At 40.9% G+C, this 19,129-nt stretch overlaps 2 protein-coding genes across 5 annotated transcripts in view; one reads left to right on the forward strand and one right to left on the reverse strand.

Moving 5' to 3' along the window:
• The first annotated feature begins 7,076 nt into the window (after nt 1-7,076).
• Nucleotides 7,077-9,647, forward strand: socs1a (suppressor of cytokine signaling 1a). Its single transcript, XM_080510906.1, has 2 exons — nt 7,077-7,206; nt 8,110-9,647. Exon 2 carries the CDS (start codon nt 8,167-8,169, stop codon nt 8,869-8,871), a length of 705 nt encoding a protein of 234 aa, XP_080367032.1. The 5' UTR covers nt 7,077-7,206; nt 8,110-8,166; the 3' UTR covers nt 8,872-9,647.
• Nucleotides 9,648-14,252: 4,605 nt separating this feature from the next.
• The window catches only part of clec16a (C-type lectin domain containing 16A), a 34,260-nt gene continuing 29,383 nt past the window's right edge, over nt 14,253-19,129 (reverse strand). For 3 of the 4 annotated variants that reach the window (XM_080511704.1, XM_080511705.1, XM_080511703.1), the window contains exons 22-23: nt 18,812-18,949; nt 14,253-17,055 (exon numbers count right to left, since the gene is read on the reverse strand). In XM_080511704.1, the coding sequence (XP_080367830.1) occupies nt 16,469-17,055; nt 18,812-18,949 (725 nt within the window). In that variant the 3' untranslated portion in view covers nt 14,253-16,468. The remainder of the gene's footprint in view (nt 17,056-18,811; nt 18,950-19,129) is intronic. The other variant, XM_080511706.1, reaches the window with a different exon arrangement.

A 19,129-nucleotide genomic window follows, 5' to 3' on the forward strand; every position in this document is an offset into this window, starting at 1 on the left:
ATATGTTGTTTAATATATATATGCACACACACAAACACCATTATAAACAGACTCTTGGCATTCAAATTAGTGGGTGTAGTTAAGACTAGTCAGTCTTCACGGATTTAATTTCATTTTCTCAGTAGTTCATGTAGCAACAAGAACTCATGTCGCCTTTTAATGAAAAACTTGTTTTTAATCTGACCTTTGAGTCGTTGGAAGGGTGTAATTTAGATAGCATGCAACTGACTGGCGTGTTGCTGAACTTTATGTGTAACTTCCAACTTCTCATCCACAAAAAGGTTTTTACATTGAGTTTGATGATAATATAGTGCCTAGCTCTAGTTCTAGTTACTACAAGTGAAAACATGATACAAAAGTGCATTAAAATTAAGAAACAGTAGTGCATTACTTTTATACTCAGTTGTTTCTCAAAATATATTTTGATGCTTGAAAACTACCCCAAGATTTGAGTGGTGATAAAGCCAATCTTTGTACTATGATCCATTCTCGCTTCCTGGAGGGACACTGCCAGACACAGTTTAGGGGTTTTCCTGCAAAATTTAACGAGAGCCTGATGCCAAGCACACTGGGCTGGGAGAAACCATGAGGATAAATGGCCTTCAGGGACCGGGATTGTTCAACTGTACTATTCCAGACTGGGGAGCCGGGGGTTAAAACCTGACCGGACCAGTAGAGGGTACCACCTGGATGTCAGTCCATCACAAAACTAACACAGAGACACACTATCACTCACAACTGCGGAGAATTTACAGTGGCCTGCAGAGTCAATAACCAAACAAGCGAGAATGTCTTTGAGGAAACCGGGTCACCCAGACAAGCGTCACACAGACTCGGGGGAAACATGCAAACTTCCCTGATCTGGATGCGACCTTAGACTTCAAGTCCGTGAGGCAGTTGCGCTCGCCACTACATCACCCAGCCATCTGTTATTGCAAACTGAAATGTCAAAGTACATATAACATACTCTCACAGAGTGAACTGCAACTTGATCCTTAAAATAAATGCTCTGTTAAAGTCTTTGCAGCAGTCTTGAATAAAGTAATTATCTATCTATCTCTCTATCTCTCTCTCTATCTCTCTATCTATCTATCTGACAAAAGCATTTTTTTTGAAAACTGTCACCAGTTCTTCCCTGTGATTACCCCTTCCCTTTGTTGTAAAATCATCAGCAAACCTAGCAGCAACTGTTTCACTATTAGCCGTTTCACTTTCTAAGTGACCTTTGTATGATGAGGTCATGTTTTGAACTATGATTTTATGGTTTGAGAGGGTGTGCACGAGCAATTAGAGAGCTTTAGCCAGACCTGTCTGTTAACCGAAAACAATTCTTGTGAATAATTATTTTGTTTTGAAAACAAACACCCTTCTTTGAAAGAGAGGAGAGATATCAGGAATAAAAAGTAAAAGAACAATACCATGGGGAATGTATCTGTAGCAATTAAAAACATTTCCTCCTCGGTATCAAATTACATTTTGTGGGGGTGACGGCTTTTGTTTTATTTAAGAAGTCAGTATTTATGGGATAAAGGAAAAGATTTGAGCAACAAAACTAAGGAAAATGCCCAAAGAATTAGAAAATGATACTACTTAAAATTGTAATCGTGTACAAACACCAACAAAATACAATGTGGAATTTGTAACCTGAGCACATATCTTCAGACTTTTTTTTAATTCAAGTTTTTTTTTACCACCAGACAAAAAAAAAAATAAATAAATAAATAAATAAAACATTTCTCCCAGGTTGCAGTGATATAAAACATATGTGGCGCTTACCAGAAACACCAGGAATTCACGTAAGAGATTTTTGGTTTCGCTTTCAGCTGAAGGTATCTTATTCTTACATGGCATCTGAACTGTTCTCTACTTTATTTGTTTTATAATTTCTTCCCTGTGAATAGGAAAGTAAAAATATAATGAACATTATTAAAAAAATGTAACTAAAAAAAAAAAATCTCTCATCAACTTCCCACAACCTCCTTCTTATAATCTGTGAAGCTTCAGTGAAATGAAGCTTCTCACGTCAACTCTACTTACACTTTCATCCCAACATGTCATGTTTTGACAGCGAGAGGAACCACTGGATCAAGTTTACTGTATAAGAACAACAGCTCAGTGTTACCAAGGCCATGTCGCTTCTTGTCTTTCCTCTAAACAACAATCACAGAAAAGCGACTGTTGTCAAGGAGTTTCATCGCTAGAATGTTGGGCCAAAGAATGTGTTTCGAACTAAAATATTGATGAGTTGACAGTGGTAGTCCTCCAGGCCACACCAACAAAAATCCTAACCATTTCAAACAATCCATTCAGTTGACAAGGAGCAAAGATAACATACATCCTGGACAGATGGCAAATCCATCACACAGCAAACAGATAGAGTGGGAGAGACACCAAACAAACAGGCCCTGAGCCTGGAAATGAACCACTTCTTGACAGGTGAGAGTGCAAACCACCACACCAATACACCATTCTGTGCTTTTTATGATCATCTAAACATGAATGCTTTTATAACTACCTCGAATCACCCTTTGGGAGTTGACATCAGTATTTTTGCAATTGTCTGAAGTGCTTCCTGCGTAGTTTATGGTCTCGGTTTGACATGGGAATAAAACATTTTTACATTCATGTCTTATCATTGTCACCTTCAGCAACATAGAAAATAATAGTAACCTTTATCCTTTACAAACAGCTCACTAAAATGAAAGACTTGCCAAGTGAATGATGCAATAGTTGTTCATGGAAATGATAAAACAATTCAAGCAATTTTCACATTGATATAGAAGGTGTATTCTGCATGGAGAAAGGCCTGATGGGGTGGAGAGGAAATAGGCTGACATTACAGTGAATAGTAAATCATTGTTCACCACATTCAGATCACGAATGAACCCCCCCCCCAAAAAAACAACAACAACAACAACAGTGGTGCAAATCATGCCGGAAAAACATAGGGGCAAATATGAGAGGGCCAAAGAAAACTGAGGTATTCTATTAGCAAGCACGGTTTTGTGTGATTCAGGATTGACAGATGTTTCCTATCATTCGAAAAAAAAAGAAAAAGAAAAAATATACTGCTTGCAAATGATGTGCCAATGCTCCGCCAATGCTCCAACAACAAAAAGAAAAAAAAAAGAGAAAAGAAAAGCCCTGTTTTGGAAACAAGGAAGGACTGATAGATTCTACACAGCCACATAAACACACATATGCTGTTGATGATCTATTTGTCTGTGTTTCTCTCTGATCAGACTGGTAAAGCTGCATAAAGCAGTTTGTTTGCAATCTCCTAAATTGTTTTATTTACTTAAAATGAGCACGCAGATCTCAGAGCACGAAAGTGGAGGGGGGAAAAAAAAGATCAGTTCCCTTCCAATGAAATTTTCAAGAGTCTGTGTGTCGCATGTTCACATGACTTCTTCTGCTGAAGTCTAACAACCAATGTGTAAATAATGTCTTAACAGAGTTGCAAACACTTAATAACTCAATAACAGAGACAAAAATAAACCTTGGTTTACAATGCTGGTGCAAGAAAATATTGTATTACAAAAAAAGATCATATTACAGCAACACACTGTTCATTATTATTAGATGTAAAGCTTTCTGCATGTACATAAGCATCATCAAGACAATACATAGAGCGTTTCTGCTGTTTGCATTAACAGGTCCGGGTATAATCGTCTGTACAACTCTGCAAGGTAGACAACACATGCTCTGTATAATCTGGCTATGTTTCAGTCTCCTGCATCCCTCCCAGTTTCACAGAAATGAAACTCATGGAAGACAAACGCTCACACACAGGCACAAACACGTAAACACTGATCACATGACATATGTCAGACAACACACAAGCACGCACTGTCCCAGTGTTACAAAACTGCACAATGTGGTAAAAGCAACGTTTAGCAAATGTGCAATGTATGCAAGAAGTCCTTTCGCAGACATGCAACCAGAGCAGAAACTGCATTGCCAAACAGTACATGCAGGGTTGTTAATGTGTTTCTCATTAAGCCTCTTTTAACCCATTACAACCCCAGATCCGACAATATCAAGCAAAGTCTACAGAGCAGAAACGTTCCTCTACTCCCTCCTGCACTCCTCAGTTTCTTTTTCTCCTGTTTGGGCCAGGCTGCAGTTCTCTGAGTGCAGGCAGCGTACTGCTGCAGCCTTGCAATGGAAATGAGAGCAATTTGATGAGATTATACTCTTGGCATCATAGGTTATTCACCATGCTCTATAATTTAAACATTAAATAAAGTGCAACTTTTAGCAGACATTAATTCAACTTAGACCCAAAGTTAAAAAGAAAACTTAAACACAATTAGACATATTAATAAAAGATCCTTTCAAACACCCTCCGTAAGTAAATATACATGTCATAATGCAAATAAAGTTTTATGTCAAAAAATATGCAAAGAATAAAACTAGAATTAAAAAAAACACTTTAAACTATGTGAGAGGACAGGAAAGGGATTAAAAGCCTGTCTCTGCTTCATGTCCATTAAAAGCACATCACGCCAGGCCAGTTCTGGAAAATTGAAACTAACCATGACACTGGCCAACTGTGCGCTATCACTTGTTAGTAGCTTGTGGGGATCATGTGTCTCGTTGTGTGCCGGCCTGACTGTCTGCCACCGAAAGCAATGTCATCTAACCTCCAGCCTTTCCTTAACTTTCAGTTCAGCAGGCCTTCTCGCTGCAGCTTCACGCAACCATCTGAGGACTGTTTGATCTCCGTCGATCTAAAAGCAACATGTATTGACTTGAAATGTGATTCCCTGTGCGTGCAGCAACTGTTATAAGTAGAAACAAAGTGATGAATCATAAACTGCATGAGGAGGAGAATAAAATATCTTATAATAGATCACACATATATATAATTTGGGTACACGGAACCAAATGTTTAGAACGACGTGCCTTTGAAATGTCATGAGTAAAAGGTCCTCAGAGATAAACAAGATCTAATTCTGAAAGCCAAAATAGAGAAACGACTGTGAGGATGTCACAATATGAACATTTCTACGATGATTCACCCCAAATGTGTAGGTCTCATTCCGCATATTTTGCAAAACAAAATGCCTATAATTAACAAAGGAGATGTGAAGCAGCAGATAGAGACAAAGAAGGTTGATCTATTGTGGCCGTTGCCAGCATTGTCGTCTATGGAGAAGAGAACAAGCGTCACGAATCCCACTGCTCTCCATGTCACCCCGCTCATATATTGTGTTGCAATCTGTAGTTTCACAACCTTAGTGATTGATTGTTGTGTCCGGGGTTCCCAGTGCCTCTATTGCTTAAACCTCAGTACAGAAGAATTTTATCGCGTTTACGTCTTTACTAGCAAGATGTTGTCTATTGTTAAATTCAATTTATAGTACCGTACTGGTATTATGTTAATTTTTTGTTTTTCTCAATAAAAATAGTTTGAAAAAAACAAAAAAACAAGGTCAATGTATTGCAAGCAGCCTGTCACCAGACTTATTCTTTATTTGTTTTTCTTAAGCCCCCAAAACAAACAAACAAAAACAACTGAATTGTTCTTCCTAAGATTTTGTATTCTGGTGGTCAACGTTCTTTCATCACAAGGGGGAAATTCTGAGTGTGTTTTCATTTTGAGAGTGTGGTTTTCCAGGCTTCCTCCTGAAATAAAAGACGAGCTCATAATTTTAGTATCATCGTGTAACATCCATGTGGGCTGAACTGTGTAAATAGCTGCACCCTGTCTTTTGTTCATGGTAAAGATGGCATCCGCTCTGGCCTCATACGTTACAGTGAAGCCAAAATTGATTAGCTCAACTGCTTGAACAACACTTCAGGTTCACCAGGTTTGAAAATAAAAACAGGTAGTTTCTGGAGTCTGCAGCTTTAAGAAAGGGTCATATTACAGTTTTCTTTGTCAGATGCAACCACAAACCAGTTCGGTTCCACTGGTATAGAAGATGAAGAGACGTATTTATCGAAAGAGGAGCTCGATATCTAAACGGGGTGGCGTTTATACAAAATGCGCCATAATCCTGAGACGAATCCTTATCAACGTGTTCCTTATCTGTGTTCTGTTTTATAGAGACAGAGATAAACTGGGGATTCTAGAGTTAACAACTTCATGCAGAACATCAACATGCAGGACGACTAAAGCTGAGCCACATGTTCTGAACTCTACTAAATCTTCATTAATATGTTTTACTTGTTATCCAAAAGCAACATGTTGTGTATGGCAATGACCGTGTTCAGTATCGGTCAAGTTTTTTTGTATTTTGCTCTGTGTTGTGTCTGATGGAGGCTATTTACATTTGAATTGTTCAACACACTAAAGATGGATAAATATGTAATATGATTGACCCGCCTGTGTGACCCCCTAATTGTCATTACTTCTACTTCATGTCAGTCATTGTTTAAAGTTGCCACTGATCATTGTATTATGAAAAGAAAAATATATTTTTGAGCATTTTGAACAATACAATAGGTGTCAATTACACTTTATGGTAACAAACAGCTCTAAATTATATTGTTCTTCCAGCAGGGCGTTGGGGCAGAAGCTGAATCTGGGTGGAGGCAGGATAGCACAGGAAAACACAAAGAGATAGTCAAACTTAATTCAAAGTCAGACATTCACCAGAAATGCCTGTTTTGGGGTTGCGTGAGGACATTGGAGCGCTCAGGGAGAACATGCGAACTGCACAAAAAGGACTTGTGTAATGTCACTGTAAGGTAAAAGTGCAAACCACTACATCACAGTGTACTAGGACATATTGAACCCAATATTATTCCAGACGACGCAAAATCGTTCAAAATAGCCACACTTGTGAATAACCAGCGTCAATAGTTTTCTGCATCCTCTCTGATTGCAATGCAAAACTGCATTTATTTGATCGCATTTGAAAACCTACAGTAAGAAAGAAAGAAAAAAGACATCCTATAAGATCCAAATCGGCTCCAGTTACTAGAATTTGTCAGCTGTCTTTCTGTAAACATCACTCCGCCCAGAGGGCGTTGCGACGCTAAGTTTCACTTTCGCTGCAGACAGAAACTAAACTATAAAAAGACTCCCGCAGCTCCAGCCAGGCAGACGGTCTGTGACGGGCTGCAGGAGGCTCCTCTGACTTGCAAGCCATCCTGTTTGAAGGCTGCCATCCTTCCAGGATTCTAACCTGCCCGTGCACATCGCGACAATCAGGGATTTACAATCTAAACCAGTTCTGCGGTTACAACAAAACGGTGAGTCTTTTCATTCCGAGCTGGTTGTTTTGTCAGGGAATCGGCGAGTGCATTTCAACCACTGATTTTGGTGGGTCGAATACAATTGTGTTACTGTGCTGCAGATCTAGTTTCTCTCACCTGGATCTCTCCTTCACCTGCACCTTGCAAGCCTGACCAATCCTAGTCTTTATTAAGATTGTATTAATTCGAATAAATCTAATTTCATCTCGTATTACGAGTCAACCTATTCAAGTTTATTAATGTCGATCACCTGAGAGGTTACGTCTGCTGGTTAGAGCTGATGTCTGTCATTTAATGGGGGGAATTATTGTAGCACAACTATGTCTGGTTAATTTTTCTTAAAGCAGAAGTTACAGTAAAGCTGTTCTACTAAGTTGGGTTAAACGTGTGTCATTGACATTTAAGATCGAAAAATACAATTCTCAAATTGCACCACACATCATCACATGTTAATCATTTTCTTTTCCTGGGATTCAGGGAAACTTTCTCTGAACTTGTCGCACAAGTTTTTGATCAGTCACAGTGAACAAGAAGGAAACAACAATTGAATCTCATATGTAACAAGATATTTTTATTTTCCCCAAATCTGCACGCGCGTGCGTGCGTGTCTGTGCCTGTGTGTGTAATTCTATTGCCTGTGGCTGAAATTGGCACGGATTGTACAAAAGCCAAACCACAATCACCATGGACAGAGACAGTTGCGCGCGCACACACACACACACACACACACACACACACACACACACACACACACACACACACACACACACACACACACACACACACACACACACACACACACACACACACACACACCTTTTAGCTTTGTCTGACATGTTTGACTGTTAATTATTTATTAACAGTCTCTTAATAACTTTTTTCTTCCTTGTCGTTCTTCAGGATGTCAGTGTGGTGGTTAGAGATGGGAGAGGGCTTGGGGTCTCTCTCCGCTGTAGGATGGTAGCCGACAGCACAGTGGAAGGCCATGGCAAGACCCGCTTGTCAAGCTCATCTGCGTCGTCATCGTCTTCATCATCCTCATCTTCATTCTCCTCATCCTCATCCCTTTCCTCTGCCTCGTCCTCGTCTTCCTCTGCATCATCGTTGTCGCTTCACACCAAGTCCGGGCTGCATCCGCCCGACACGGACCAGAACCTGAGATCCATCCCCTCCGTCTATCTGACCCACTTCCCGACCTTCTCCAGCAAGGAGGATTGCAAGGTCATCACGGACACCACGGCCAAGCTCGAGCACAGTGGCTTCTACTGGGGTCCTCTGGGAGTGGAGGACGCACATCGCATGCTGCGGGACGCCCCGCTTGGCAGCTTCCTCATTCGCGACAGCCGTCAGAAAGACGTCTTCTTCACATTGTCCTACCACGCCAAGAGCGGGCCGGTCAGTGTACGTATTGACTATAAGCAGCAGAAGTTCTCACTGGCGGGTAACGAGCGCTGCTTCCCAACACTGTTTGCCCTCTTGGAGTACTATGTCAACTCTCCGAAGAAGAGCCTGAGTGCCCCGTACAGGAAATGGAAGCCGACACTACAGGAGCTGTGCAGGAAGCGCATTCTGGAGCAATGTGGCGGCGGAGGTCGCATTTCAGACCTTCCGCTCACACATGTAGTTCAAGATTTTCTGTTGGAATTCCCCTTCATTCTTTGAGCTGCTTGGCATTCAAACTCTTGACTTTATTTTTCATTTCAAGAAGGCAGCTTTTACCAAGTCACTGTGAAGCAGAGGGTCTGTCCATGCCTGGTCACCATGGGTCGGAGATTGAGACTGAATCACGGTGGTTACAAACAAAACCAATGTTTGAGAAGAGACATTATGACCACAATGAGGCAAAGAGAGTGTCCAATGAGACGGGGATCTCGCCTAACATAACAACCTCCATTACCTCTGGAACTCAAGTTTCCACTTGCATGTGGGTGGAGCATCCTTTAGTTCAACCATTGGAATTTGCTGCATTAAGAGAAAAATGTGGACTCAGTAGATTTAAAACAGGACCGAAAGAGACAACTGTTGTTAGTTCACAAAAAAGCAAATGTCAAAGATTGCCAGGAGAGCAGAATTTGAGATTTATAGTGGTACGGTGGAAAGTAAGATTAAAATACCCGCAAACAGCGGCACTAGATGTAAGATGGAGGTTTGGAGCAGATTAATACTCTAATGTTGCTTAGTGTTTACATTGCACATGAATGTTTGGTAGCTCTGAAGGTTCAGTAGTTGTCTGATGCACCTTTATAATCTGCTGTCCTGGTACTTCAGGTTTGTATGATGAAATGTACTGTACCTGGTGGTGTTTAACCTTTCTCAACTGTACCGTCCTCATAGATCACTTCATATTTAAATCAGTTTGACATGTTTTTCAAATATCGATATTTTAGACGAATTTTTTTTATTTTTGTTATACTTGAAATAAAATGTATTTAAAGGTACTTGTGTGCTGTGCATTGACTTTGTTTCTCAGTTCAAGTCACGCTGTTTGAAAGGTGGGAGCGGAAGAAAGGGGTTGGGCGGGTGAACACGCCGCTTTACGTTCACGCACTGTGCTTTGTTACTGTGAAGAAAGAAGGCGGGCAGACAGTGTGAGTGGAGGGAAGTGTACAGTATTGTCACCAGTGATTCATATCTGTAAGGCTGTCATGTGGGTGGGGTTACTTTGGTAGTAAATGAACCTTTACTCTTAGACACACACTTACAAGAAACAGGAGCAGAGGTGACACGTAATGCGCGCGTGTGTGTGTGTGTGTGTGCGTGCGTGTGTGCGTGCGTGTGTGTGTGTGGTGGACTGACTGCAAATTAAAATTTACTTAAGAGGAAATGGGAAATTTATAGGGTGAGTGGTTTGACTGTCATAGTTACATGTATAGTTCTTCTTGTTAGTAATAAGTACAATATACAAAGAGAAAGGAAGGAAAAAAAAAAAGCCCCCCCCCCCCAAAATAACATACAGAATATAGAAACCGGTCGATTAAAGAGCAGAAATGTCTTGTGACAAGATTTACTCACATGAAATATTACATTTTATTGAAATGAGCAATGAACAGAGTTCTCCATGGGTTGAAGGTATGACTCATAGGTGTGTGTGTGTGTGTGCGTGTGCGCGTGTGTGCACATGTGTGTCATCAGCATATGAACTTAAATGTGTGGGGTTTTTTTTATTTATTTTTTTTAACATAGGCTAAGAATCCAGCCTTTGACATCCTGACAGACCGCAAGAACCAGAAAAGGGGGCTGAACCTCCACCTCTTCTTTATTGGTGTACAGAAAGGCATTGGAAGCAGGAGGCGGGATCTTTGAGACCAACCAAACCTTAGTGCCAGCTATACTGCACCAAATCACGCTTTACAGAATCTCTTGTCAAATTTTCTTATTTCTTATGATTATATGACCTGATGGCAGGAGGCCTTCCACCATCTGGCCTCCATGCTGGTTCTGCCACACTGTAACTTCATTTCAGTTTGTTTCAGCTCAGTACACTCCCTGCTTATACCCGACGCAAAGGAATAAGGTTGCATAGCATACATACGTACATACACACCTCCTGTTTTAACACTTGCCTGCACCGCAATTATTATAATTGGCGGTAACTGGGGGCAGGTTGTATGTGTTAGAGAGCATAGGTCACAGGAAGAGGAGGGGGCGACAGGTAGGGGGAGAGAAAACAGTTCTCATCAGACCAGTAAACAGAACAGGAACAAGCCGACAGACAAACAAGGATTTACAACTTTGTAGAGAAAAACACACCATGCTCTTAATTTTTCTTAACTCAACTGCAAGAAGACTGAGTGGAAATGATGTTGTTTGTTCACAAATTACACGATTTTGATGCATACTACTGAGATAAACATAACTGAGAAATAGGAAGTGACAGTTGCGCTACAGATAAAGAATCGTACTGAGAGAAAAAGAGAATGAAGACTTTTGCTGCAAAGTGAATGCAGGTCTGAAACAACTGTAATAATGCCTGTTAAAGAAGAAGAGAGCTTATTGTAAGTGTAAATGACTAGCATTTTTGGTAATCAGCTTGTGTGAGATGCCCAATGCCTGGAGCTTTTCATTAGTGACCTGGTGTGAAACAACAACTCCCATGATGCATCGCTTCATCAAGTCATTGTCATACACTTATAATCCCCTCAGGCATAAATTACGAATCATTTGTTTGATAATATGAACTATGACAATGCTATTTCTGGTCCGACACTGTTCTTAACTATGGGCAAGTAAATAAAAAAATATATAACAAGTGTTTGTTTAGTTAAATTGCCACCCACATTGGCATTATCATGAATAGAACGAAGAGTCTCGTCACTATGACAACTCAGCATGTTACAAAATGTCAATGTAATCCATTCGAAGCAGAGAAGATCAGTGGTGTGACACCCATGGTCTTATCTGGCATCAAACCGGTTCAATCTTGTCATTTCATGGAATTTGTGAGAACACGTCACTCTCACACTGTAATGTAGATTTTAATTCCTACACTTGACGCCATAACCTTTTATCAACTCTTATCACTTCCTTTTTGAGTCTAGGTACGAGTTCTCACACACACACACACACACACACACAGACACACACACACACACACACACACACACACACACACACACACACACACACACACACAGGAACATGAGTCAGTACTGCGATATTAATATCTCTCCTCACATAAGTTTGATCAAAATCACACTTTGTGAAACTTTGTCTCAAACTGTGTGTGTGTGTGTTCTTGAGGGCTCCTGCTAATCAGTGAATCATATGTAGAAGTTTCATTCACAGTTTTTGGGGGCGTTTAGGGCATTCCCAACTATTTTGAGAAGTGAAAGGTGAAGTGTAGTAATGTGAGCTTATCAGCTGACTTTGGTGGAATCTTCCACTCTGGAGAGTTTTGCACACAAACACACTTGTCAACAGAAAGCTGACATCTGACGACGAAGGTGCTCACAGCGAAGCCTTTAGCAGTGCGAGTTTTTGTTTTAACGAAAGAGATTCTACGAATGTGTGAATACCTGACTGATCCCTTATTGGGGATGGTTGATGGTTTGAGGGTTGAGACCTTAAATAATTAGCCAAGCCACCTCTCTGCTTCTTTTTTTATTTTTCAAACAAGCCTTTCCTGTTACCACAAACCAGTTCTTGCTTAAAGAGCTAAGGAGAAAGGCAATTCCCTGAAGTTCCATTAGTCATCTATTTCCTATTTCTTCCTACTCTAGTCACTTCTAGTCAGATCTCAGACTGCACAGCAAGATAACATACTTGCTGGAAACTTTGCGGAACTACTGGTCATCAATTATAAACAATGATCGTTGACATTCTCTGGCCCAAAAGTACCGAACGTTGGAAGTTCACTGTCTTTCTGGCCATTGACTGAAAGAAAAAGCATTCTACTGTTTTGTCCCGACACCAGAAACCACCTCGTCTTTCTCTCGGTGAGTTGCACAACATGGACATTTGTAGAGAATTGATGCAGTGTTTTCTGTAAAAACCCAAAGGAAAATTATAAATGATAAAATACACACAATGACACAACAGTGGCAATGGCCAATTCTGTGTTTGGTCCAGTGTCTTTCTTTTTTCTGTTCCTGCCAAGTCATGGGTCATGTTTTGTCTCTTGTGGAAGTTTTGAGATTGTGACTTTCTCTCCTTTCCGGTTCCTTGACTTTCCGTCCTCGCGGCTGATCTCTGCTCCCCAATCTGTACCTTTATTTAAAGCTAAATTAACGTGAGATCTTTTACCCATGAAATAGTTGAATATTGAAACTCCAAAGACAATAATGGGTTTGTGTTAAATCCGTGTTGTTTGGCTGAAATGAGTAAATCCCAAATTACATCAGGTTTCTATTAGTTCACTGTAAATACATGCATTTGCCTTCACATATATATTTAATAACATTCAGTCAATTAGAATATCATATTTAAAGTCTTATAAGCAAATGCTGGAACAGACCTTTTGCCCAGAATGGATGTGAATTGAAGTAAGGTAAAATAAAACAAAATAAAACAAAATAAAAATGAGTGTAGAGAGATAACAAGAATGTAAACACAGGATTCAGCTAAACGTATTGGATATGTAAAAGAAACGTTGCACTGACGTCATTTATTAAAGAACATTCACAACTTCATTAACGTCCGCGACACTATTCACTCACAGCTCATTGTACCTTTACTGTTCCAAGCATTACTTTTGGCTTAATGTCAGTGTTTTTTGATGGCACCATTGAAGCTCAATAATTAACCCATATCATGTTGGTTTAATCAGTGACTACAACAGAAACAAAAATGAAACGTCTGCACGGTGGTTTTAATTAGTCAGTTGCTCTTAACTGCACACTACAACTTCCTGGAACCTCCCTAGTAAGTTACATTTATTGTATTCAGTAAGCCTTTTCACACAGCTTCTACTCTGTGTTGAAAACAACTTATCGACTCTATACAGTTGAACGGTTCCTTCAATAAGTGACAACACTGATGTATAACACAACAAATGCAGTTGTAAAATGTTATCAAGTTTTGTCAAAGAGCTGTAATTAAATGTAAAGCAGACAGGCGAACTTCCACAGCACAGGATAAATCTTCAAAGGTGTCACACCTCCATTATTGCTATGATTGTGGTTGGGTGCAGAAAACACACACACGTTATCGCTGCAGTACCTGGAACTAATTCACGTTTACGCACACACAACCAGACTTCCCTGAAGAGAGGAACTGTGCGTAGACCACGAAATGACTGGGGCCCCCTGCACGCTGCCGCAGACACGACTGAAAGGTGGAAAGTGCAACGACCACATGATGAGCTGAGGGGACACACACACACACACACACGATCATATTGTAATGACAACACATTGATATATATTTATATTTTTTGCATTGAACACAACCGTGGTTGCTTTTTTGAAGTTTTTCCTGTGACCTGTAAATCTTATAGTTTTTCTTGCTTCAAAAGCTGAACTACTAAAGCTAAATAATGTCTTCTACCTGTCTGCAAACACATGAATGAAGTACACCCTGCCACAGTTGTATAGTAGAATAATTTATTGCAGTTCTTTATTTATTCCTCTGTTTCAGTTCATTAATAATAATTACAGGTTTCAAAAACTCAAAAGCATATACATAGCATACAAACACACTACAATCAAAGACTTAATAATGGAAGCTCGTCACGGCGCGTTTCCAGACATCGCCACGCTGTGCCAAGCCTCTTCAGCACGTCAGTGATCACCACTATCATTCTGCTGCGATTTACAAAAGCACGACGGAAATATTAAAGAGATGGGACTCAAAACTAACAGTATTGCTCTGAATTTCTCACTTATAAACTCTTTAAAGCCTGTACAGCGTTAAAAAATAAAGAGTGATCGAGCATTAAGACTTCAGCTGTGTGACGATGGCACGGGGATGGAGGTGGGGAGGGGACGAGGGGAAAAGCGAGAAAAGAATATATATGCTCCAGAGAAACCAACTGTGCTTTGTTGAACCTGTTAAAACTGAATCACATCATTCCCGACCAAACACTGCAGAGAGGGAGGTTTCCCGTTTACATTCATTCCTCCCCTGATTGGTTAGCTCTTAGGATTATTGCAGGAGTAAAGCTTCACTCATCCGATTACTGAGATGAGGTGTGACTGTTTGCAGCGACCTCGGAGCAGCATACTGTTACAGAAAAAACTCAAAAAAGTGTCCTCACCATTGTGTGATTTACTCACAACAGCTGGAATACAGTTCAGTAACTTTTAGTGCTCTCTGGAAAGCATTTTTTATTTCCTACTTTTCTTTCCATGGGGAGTTTGGAATGTTCACAAGCGGTGTAATGGACAAAATCAAAGAGGAACCTCCCCTCCACTCTTGTTTCAGAGCAATAATCAACTCAATCTAAAATCCTCACATGCATGCAGAATAAAACTGACGTCAGCATCTCGGGTGACACCAGCAGATACATTCGGCCCGTGCGGTTGCTGTGGTGAAGTGCAGGTGTTGTAAATTTCTCACCGTGAAGCGGGCACGTCTTTCGAAACACACAGCCTGTAACATACCGCATATAACTCTAATAACCCGTCAGATTTCATTCACCAAAAATATCTTTTCTTCTAATGTTATCAAAAATACTTCACTTTTTAGTAGCATGTATAGCTACAGACTGGACCGACTTGTGAGATACACCAATTATCATTGCATAAAGTTACTATGCCTTAAAAAATAAATCTCCCGCTCTTTCTTTCATTATCCATAGTGCTGACTGTAAATTTACCTCCCAAAATTCACTTTTTGTCCTCCTGTGAGGTGTGAATTTGAAATCATTAACGGAAAGGATGTTGAGGAGAAAATCAAAAATATGCTGTCGTTCCTCAAAAAGCTAACACTCAAACAGCTTAAATATGAAGATACGCTGTCATGTTGCATCCTGACATAAACTGATCCAAATGTTTGCTAAAAGGCCCAAAATAGAAATGAGAGCTGACATTAAGCTACCATTAAATATATGTTTAAAGACGAACACTGTACCCTCCTTTCTGATGCCGTCATACATCTCTCCCACGCCAATAAGTAAAAATAAACAAAAACAAAAAACGACTAGCTGGAGACTTTATAGGGGAGAAAGCAAGAATGAAAACGGGACTTCGGGACACTCACAATTTGCGAATGGCAGTTGAAAGAGGCAGCAACTGCTGACGCACCCAACATGCAGCGGTGAAAAAAGGCAAGTGCATCTGACTTGTGTGTGTGTGTGTGTGTGTGGTATGTTAATCACGTGTGATTAGCATAGTAGAGACCGCCACTGCAAAACATTAGAGGTGACCTGTTCAGTGAACGTAAGACACAAAACTCGATCTTCAGAAAGTGAATGGAACAGCTCACAGCAGTAGTATGCGACGCGTGTATCTTTGTATTTGAGCTGATACACAATCAATCAGAGTGAGTACTAAAAACAAAACAAACCAAAAAAATTTGCTGGTTGCGCGTCTTGACGCATGCATGCCAAAGAGCAGGAGCTCCGGCACGCTTGAGCACACAGAAAGCCGAATGTGCTTTGAGCCTCCGTCGAGTTCGACCAGTGTCTCTCCGCGAGTAATGTGCAAACACACGAATGCCGAGATGCCTCCAGCAGCCTCTTGGACTACTCGCACCACACGTTCGCGACAGGCCGCAATGTGGAAATGTTCGGCAGCCAAAAGCCGTCACAACTTTACCGTCCTGTTATGTGCGTGGGTGTGTGAGACCAGTGCATGAATGAATGTGGACGTGTTCGCGTTGCCTAATCCAGCTCGGGTGAGTCTGGCGTTTCAGTGTGTAGCTCTGCGTCTTCGGACTCCACGGCCGCCGCGTCGTCGTCTCCGTCAGACTCTGCAGGCGTCTCCTCACCTGCCTGCTGACTCTCCGTGGCGTCGCCTTCCGGCTCCTCCGAAACCTCGTCAGTGGGTGTGACCGTCTCCGTCGTCTCAGTGGTTTCCTCTTTGATGGTCGCATCCGTCTCGGTCTCATCCAGCGGCGAGTCGGCGTCCTCCTGCAGATCCTCTTCCTCCTCCTCCTCCTCCTCCTCTATGATGGAGGCGTCTGGCCTTTGGAGAGGGGGGGCTGCGGTGACGTGGCCGGTGCATGGGTGGAGGTGCGGCGAGTCGGCGGGCGGCAGCAGCGTGAGCGACTCCACACTCAGCGAGTCGGCGCTGTTGTCTGTGAGGAGGGAGATGGTGGGCTGCGAGGCCGGGGTGAGGCTGGGCGCCAGCGCTGGAGCCGACACTGGGGTCGAAGGAGCAGAGGAGATTACCGTTACTCCTGCGCCTCCCCCTTCGCTTTCTCCACCTGAAGACGAGGGCGGAGTGTGCTCCAAAAAGGTGGCATCATCTATGGAGGGCAGGAGAGAGAATGAGGAAGACACGTTTCCTATTGTGACGTGAAACACTGTTATTGTGTTAACAATACAGCCTCCTTTAAAATATACAATGAAGAAACTGATGAAATATAAGATAATGTGCTACAAGTTACAAAACACATACTAAAAACCTGGAGGATTTATGCTGGTGCAGCTCAGTGATTTGAAGACATCATATTTATTCAACCACATAGATCCTTCCTTCTCAGAACACTAAAACCTCACAAAACACTACTTATTGCTGTAGTAATTGCATATATACATGGATAAATAAATAAAAATATGGAATCAATAAAAACTCATGATCATCATATAACTTAACCTTTTATCGGGTCAGTTGCCATATTTGGCAAAGTTAAATCTCTTGTTCATAAAACCTGTGTAATGAACCTCTTAATTAATTTTTAAGTTGTGAATAACACATTAGATTGCAGGAGTAAATATTGTCTAGATCACCGACAGAAATCCAATCAAAACAGCCATTAAATTCAGTTAGAGATTATGAAATGTGTGTGATTGTGGTCAGTTTGACATTTCAATTTTAAGACTAGACAAAAATTTGTTCGAGGTGAAAAATCCAAACATGCTTAAGGGTGGAAAGTCCTTTAATTAAAGGAAATTTTCAATAAAGGGTTCATGTGATTTATTTCACATAACTCTTCAACTCCTTGTAGCTCACAGAACAACAAATGGAGTATTTAAATAAAGACTGTAAGCTTTTTTCAACACTTTCACCACTATAGTTTGTACTCTGAACACTGCTGATTATCATTATCAATGTAAAAACTGATTGTGAATGTAAATACTGAGCGGAAGTGGAATGAGTTAAGCCACACTGCTACACAAGCACTACAATGCAAGCTACTATATGTGGATACTTACATTGATGAGAAGAAATTTAGGGAAAGAATACAGAGATATGATCAAGTGCGTGAACTCAGACTTGGAGGGAAACTGACAAAAAATAAAATTTTTGTGACAAATCACAAAGTAATTAAATTGATTCAGACTTGTCCTTTATCTCTTATAAACAAAAACTTCCCTCAAGGACTAACTGTTCTGGTCAACATTCAGATCATCACCTAATCTCATGTAATTCACAAAGGCTGTTCGAATGACGGCAGAAAACACTTCTTGGTTCACACATCACAAATAACCCCCGGCATGAAGGAACCGAGTGTACTGGGAACACCGCAGCTCTGAAGGTACAACGTGTGTATTTACGCCACACATATAGATCCATATAGGCCCATATAGACCGAGTATATTGTTGTACACCACACTCAACTGCCGTGGTTTCGGTGGGTTTTGTATATCTGCACCTCTATCACAGTGGCAGAACTTTTCAGTGTGTATAGGTGCAGAAATTCTTCACATTTTAGTTCCATGCAAATGTGAAGAATGAAAAGTCTTCCCCCCCTGAATATGCCTGTTATGATCAGATTCCTCCAGTATTTTGTTTTTAACCATCTCATAATTTCTGAGAAGGAGATAATTTCTAAACAAATCCTGAGATAGTGCGTTTAGAAATTTCCTGTTTTTATATTGCCTGTAAGTTGAGTTGAAACTTTTAGAAGACAAGAGGGGGAACTTTAAATATGATAAAGTACATATGCTTTAGAAGTGAATGTTAGGCAAATGTAAAACACATAAACTATAATAAGAATGCTCACTTTCATGCTTTTCATGCCAAACCTTTCATAGTGAAACTGTGTGTGTGTGTGTTACCTGTCGGGCTCTGAGCTGATATAGTGCTTGCAGTAACAGAGTCACATCTTCCAGTGCTCCCACTCCCACTGGACGGAGGAGAGGGGGAGGAGAGGGGGGAGGGACTGTGCTGTGGCACACAATGAGCCACTGCAAAACCTGATTAGTGTAACACACAGACACACATAAACACACGTTACCATGGCTTGTTGGTAACGAGTACGAGCTGAAAGCTTTGGCTTCTCTGAAGGCGTTTTATGCAACTGAAACTTGAAGTTTGGAGATGAAGGTATGAGTACGGTTTTCTTCTAATGAACCTTCTAGGAACAGGCCGTTGGG

The sequence above is a fragment of the Blennius ocellaris genome, assembly GCF_963422515.1.
Source record: "Blennius ocellaris genome assembly, chromosome: 16".
NCBI classification, from domain to species: domain Eukaryota; kingdom Metazoa; phylum Chordata; class Actinopteri; order Blenniiformes; family Blenniidae; genus Blennius; species Blennius ocellaris.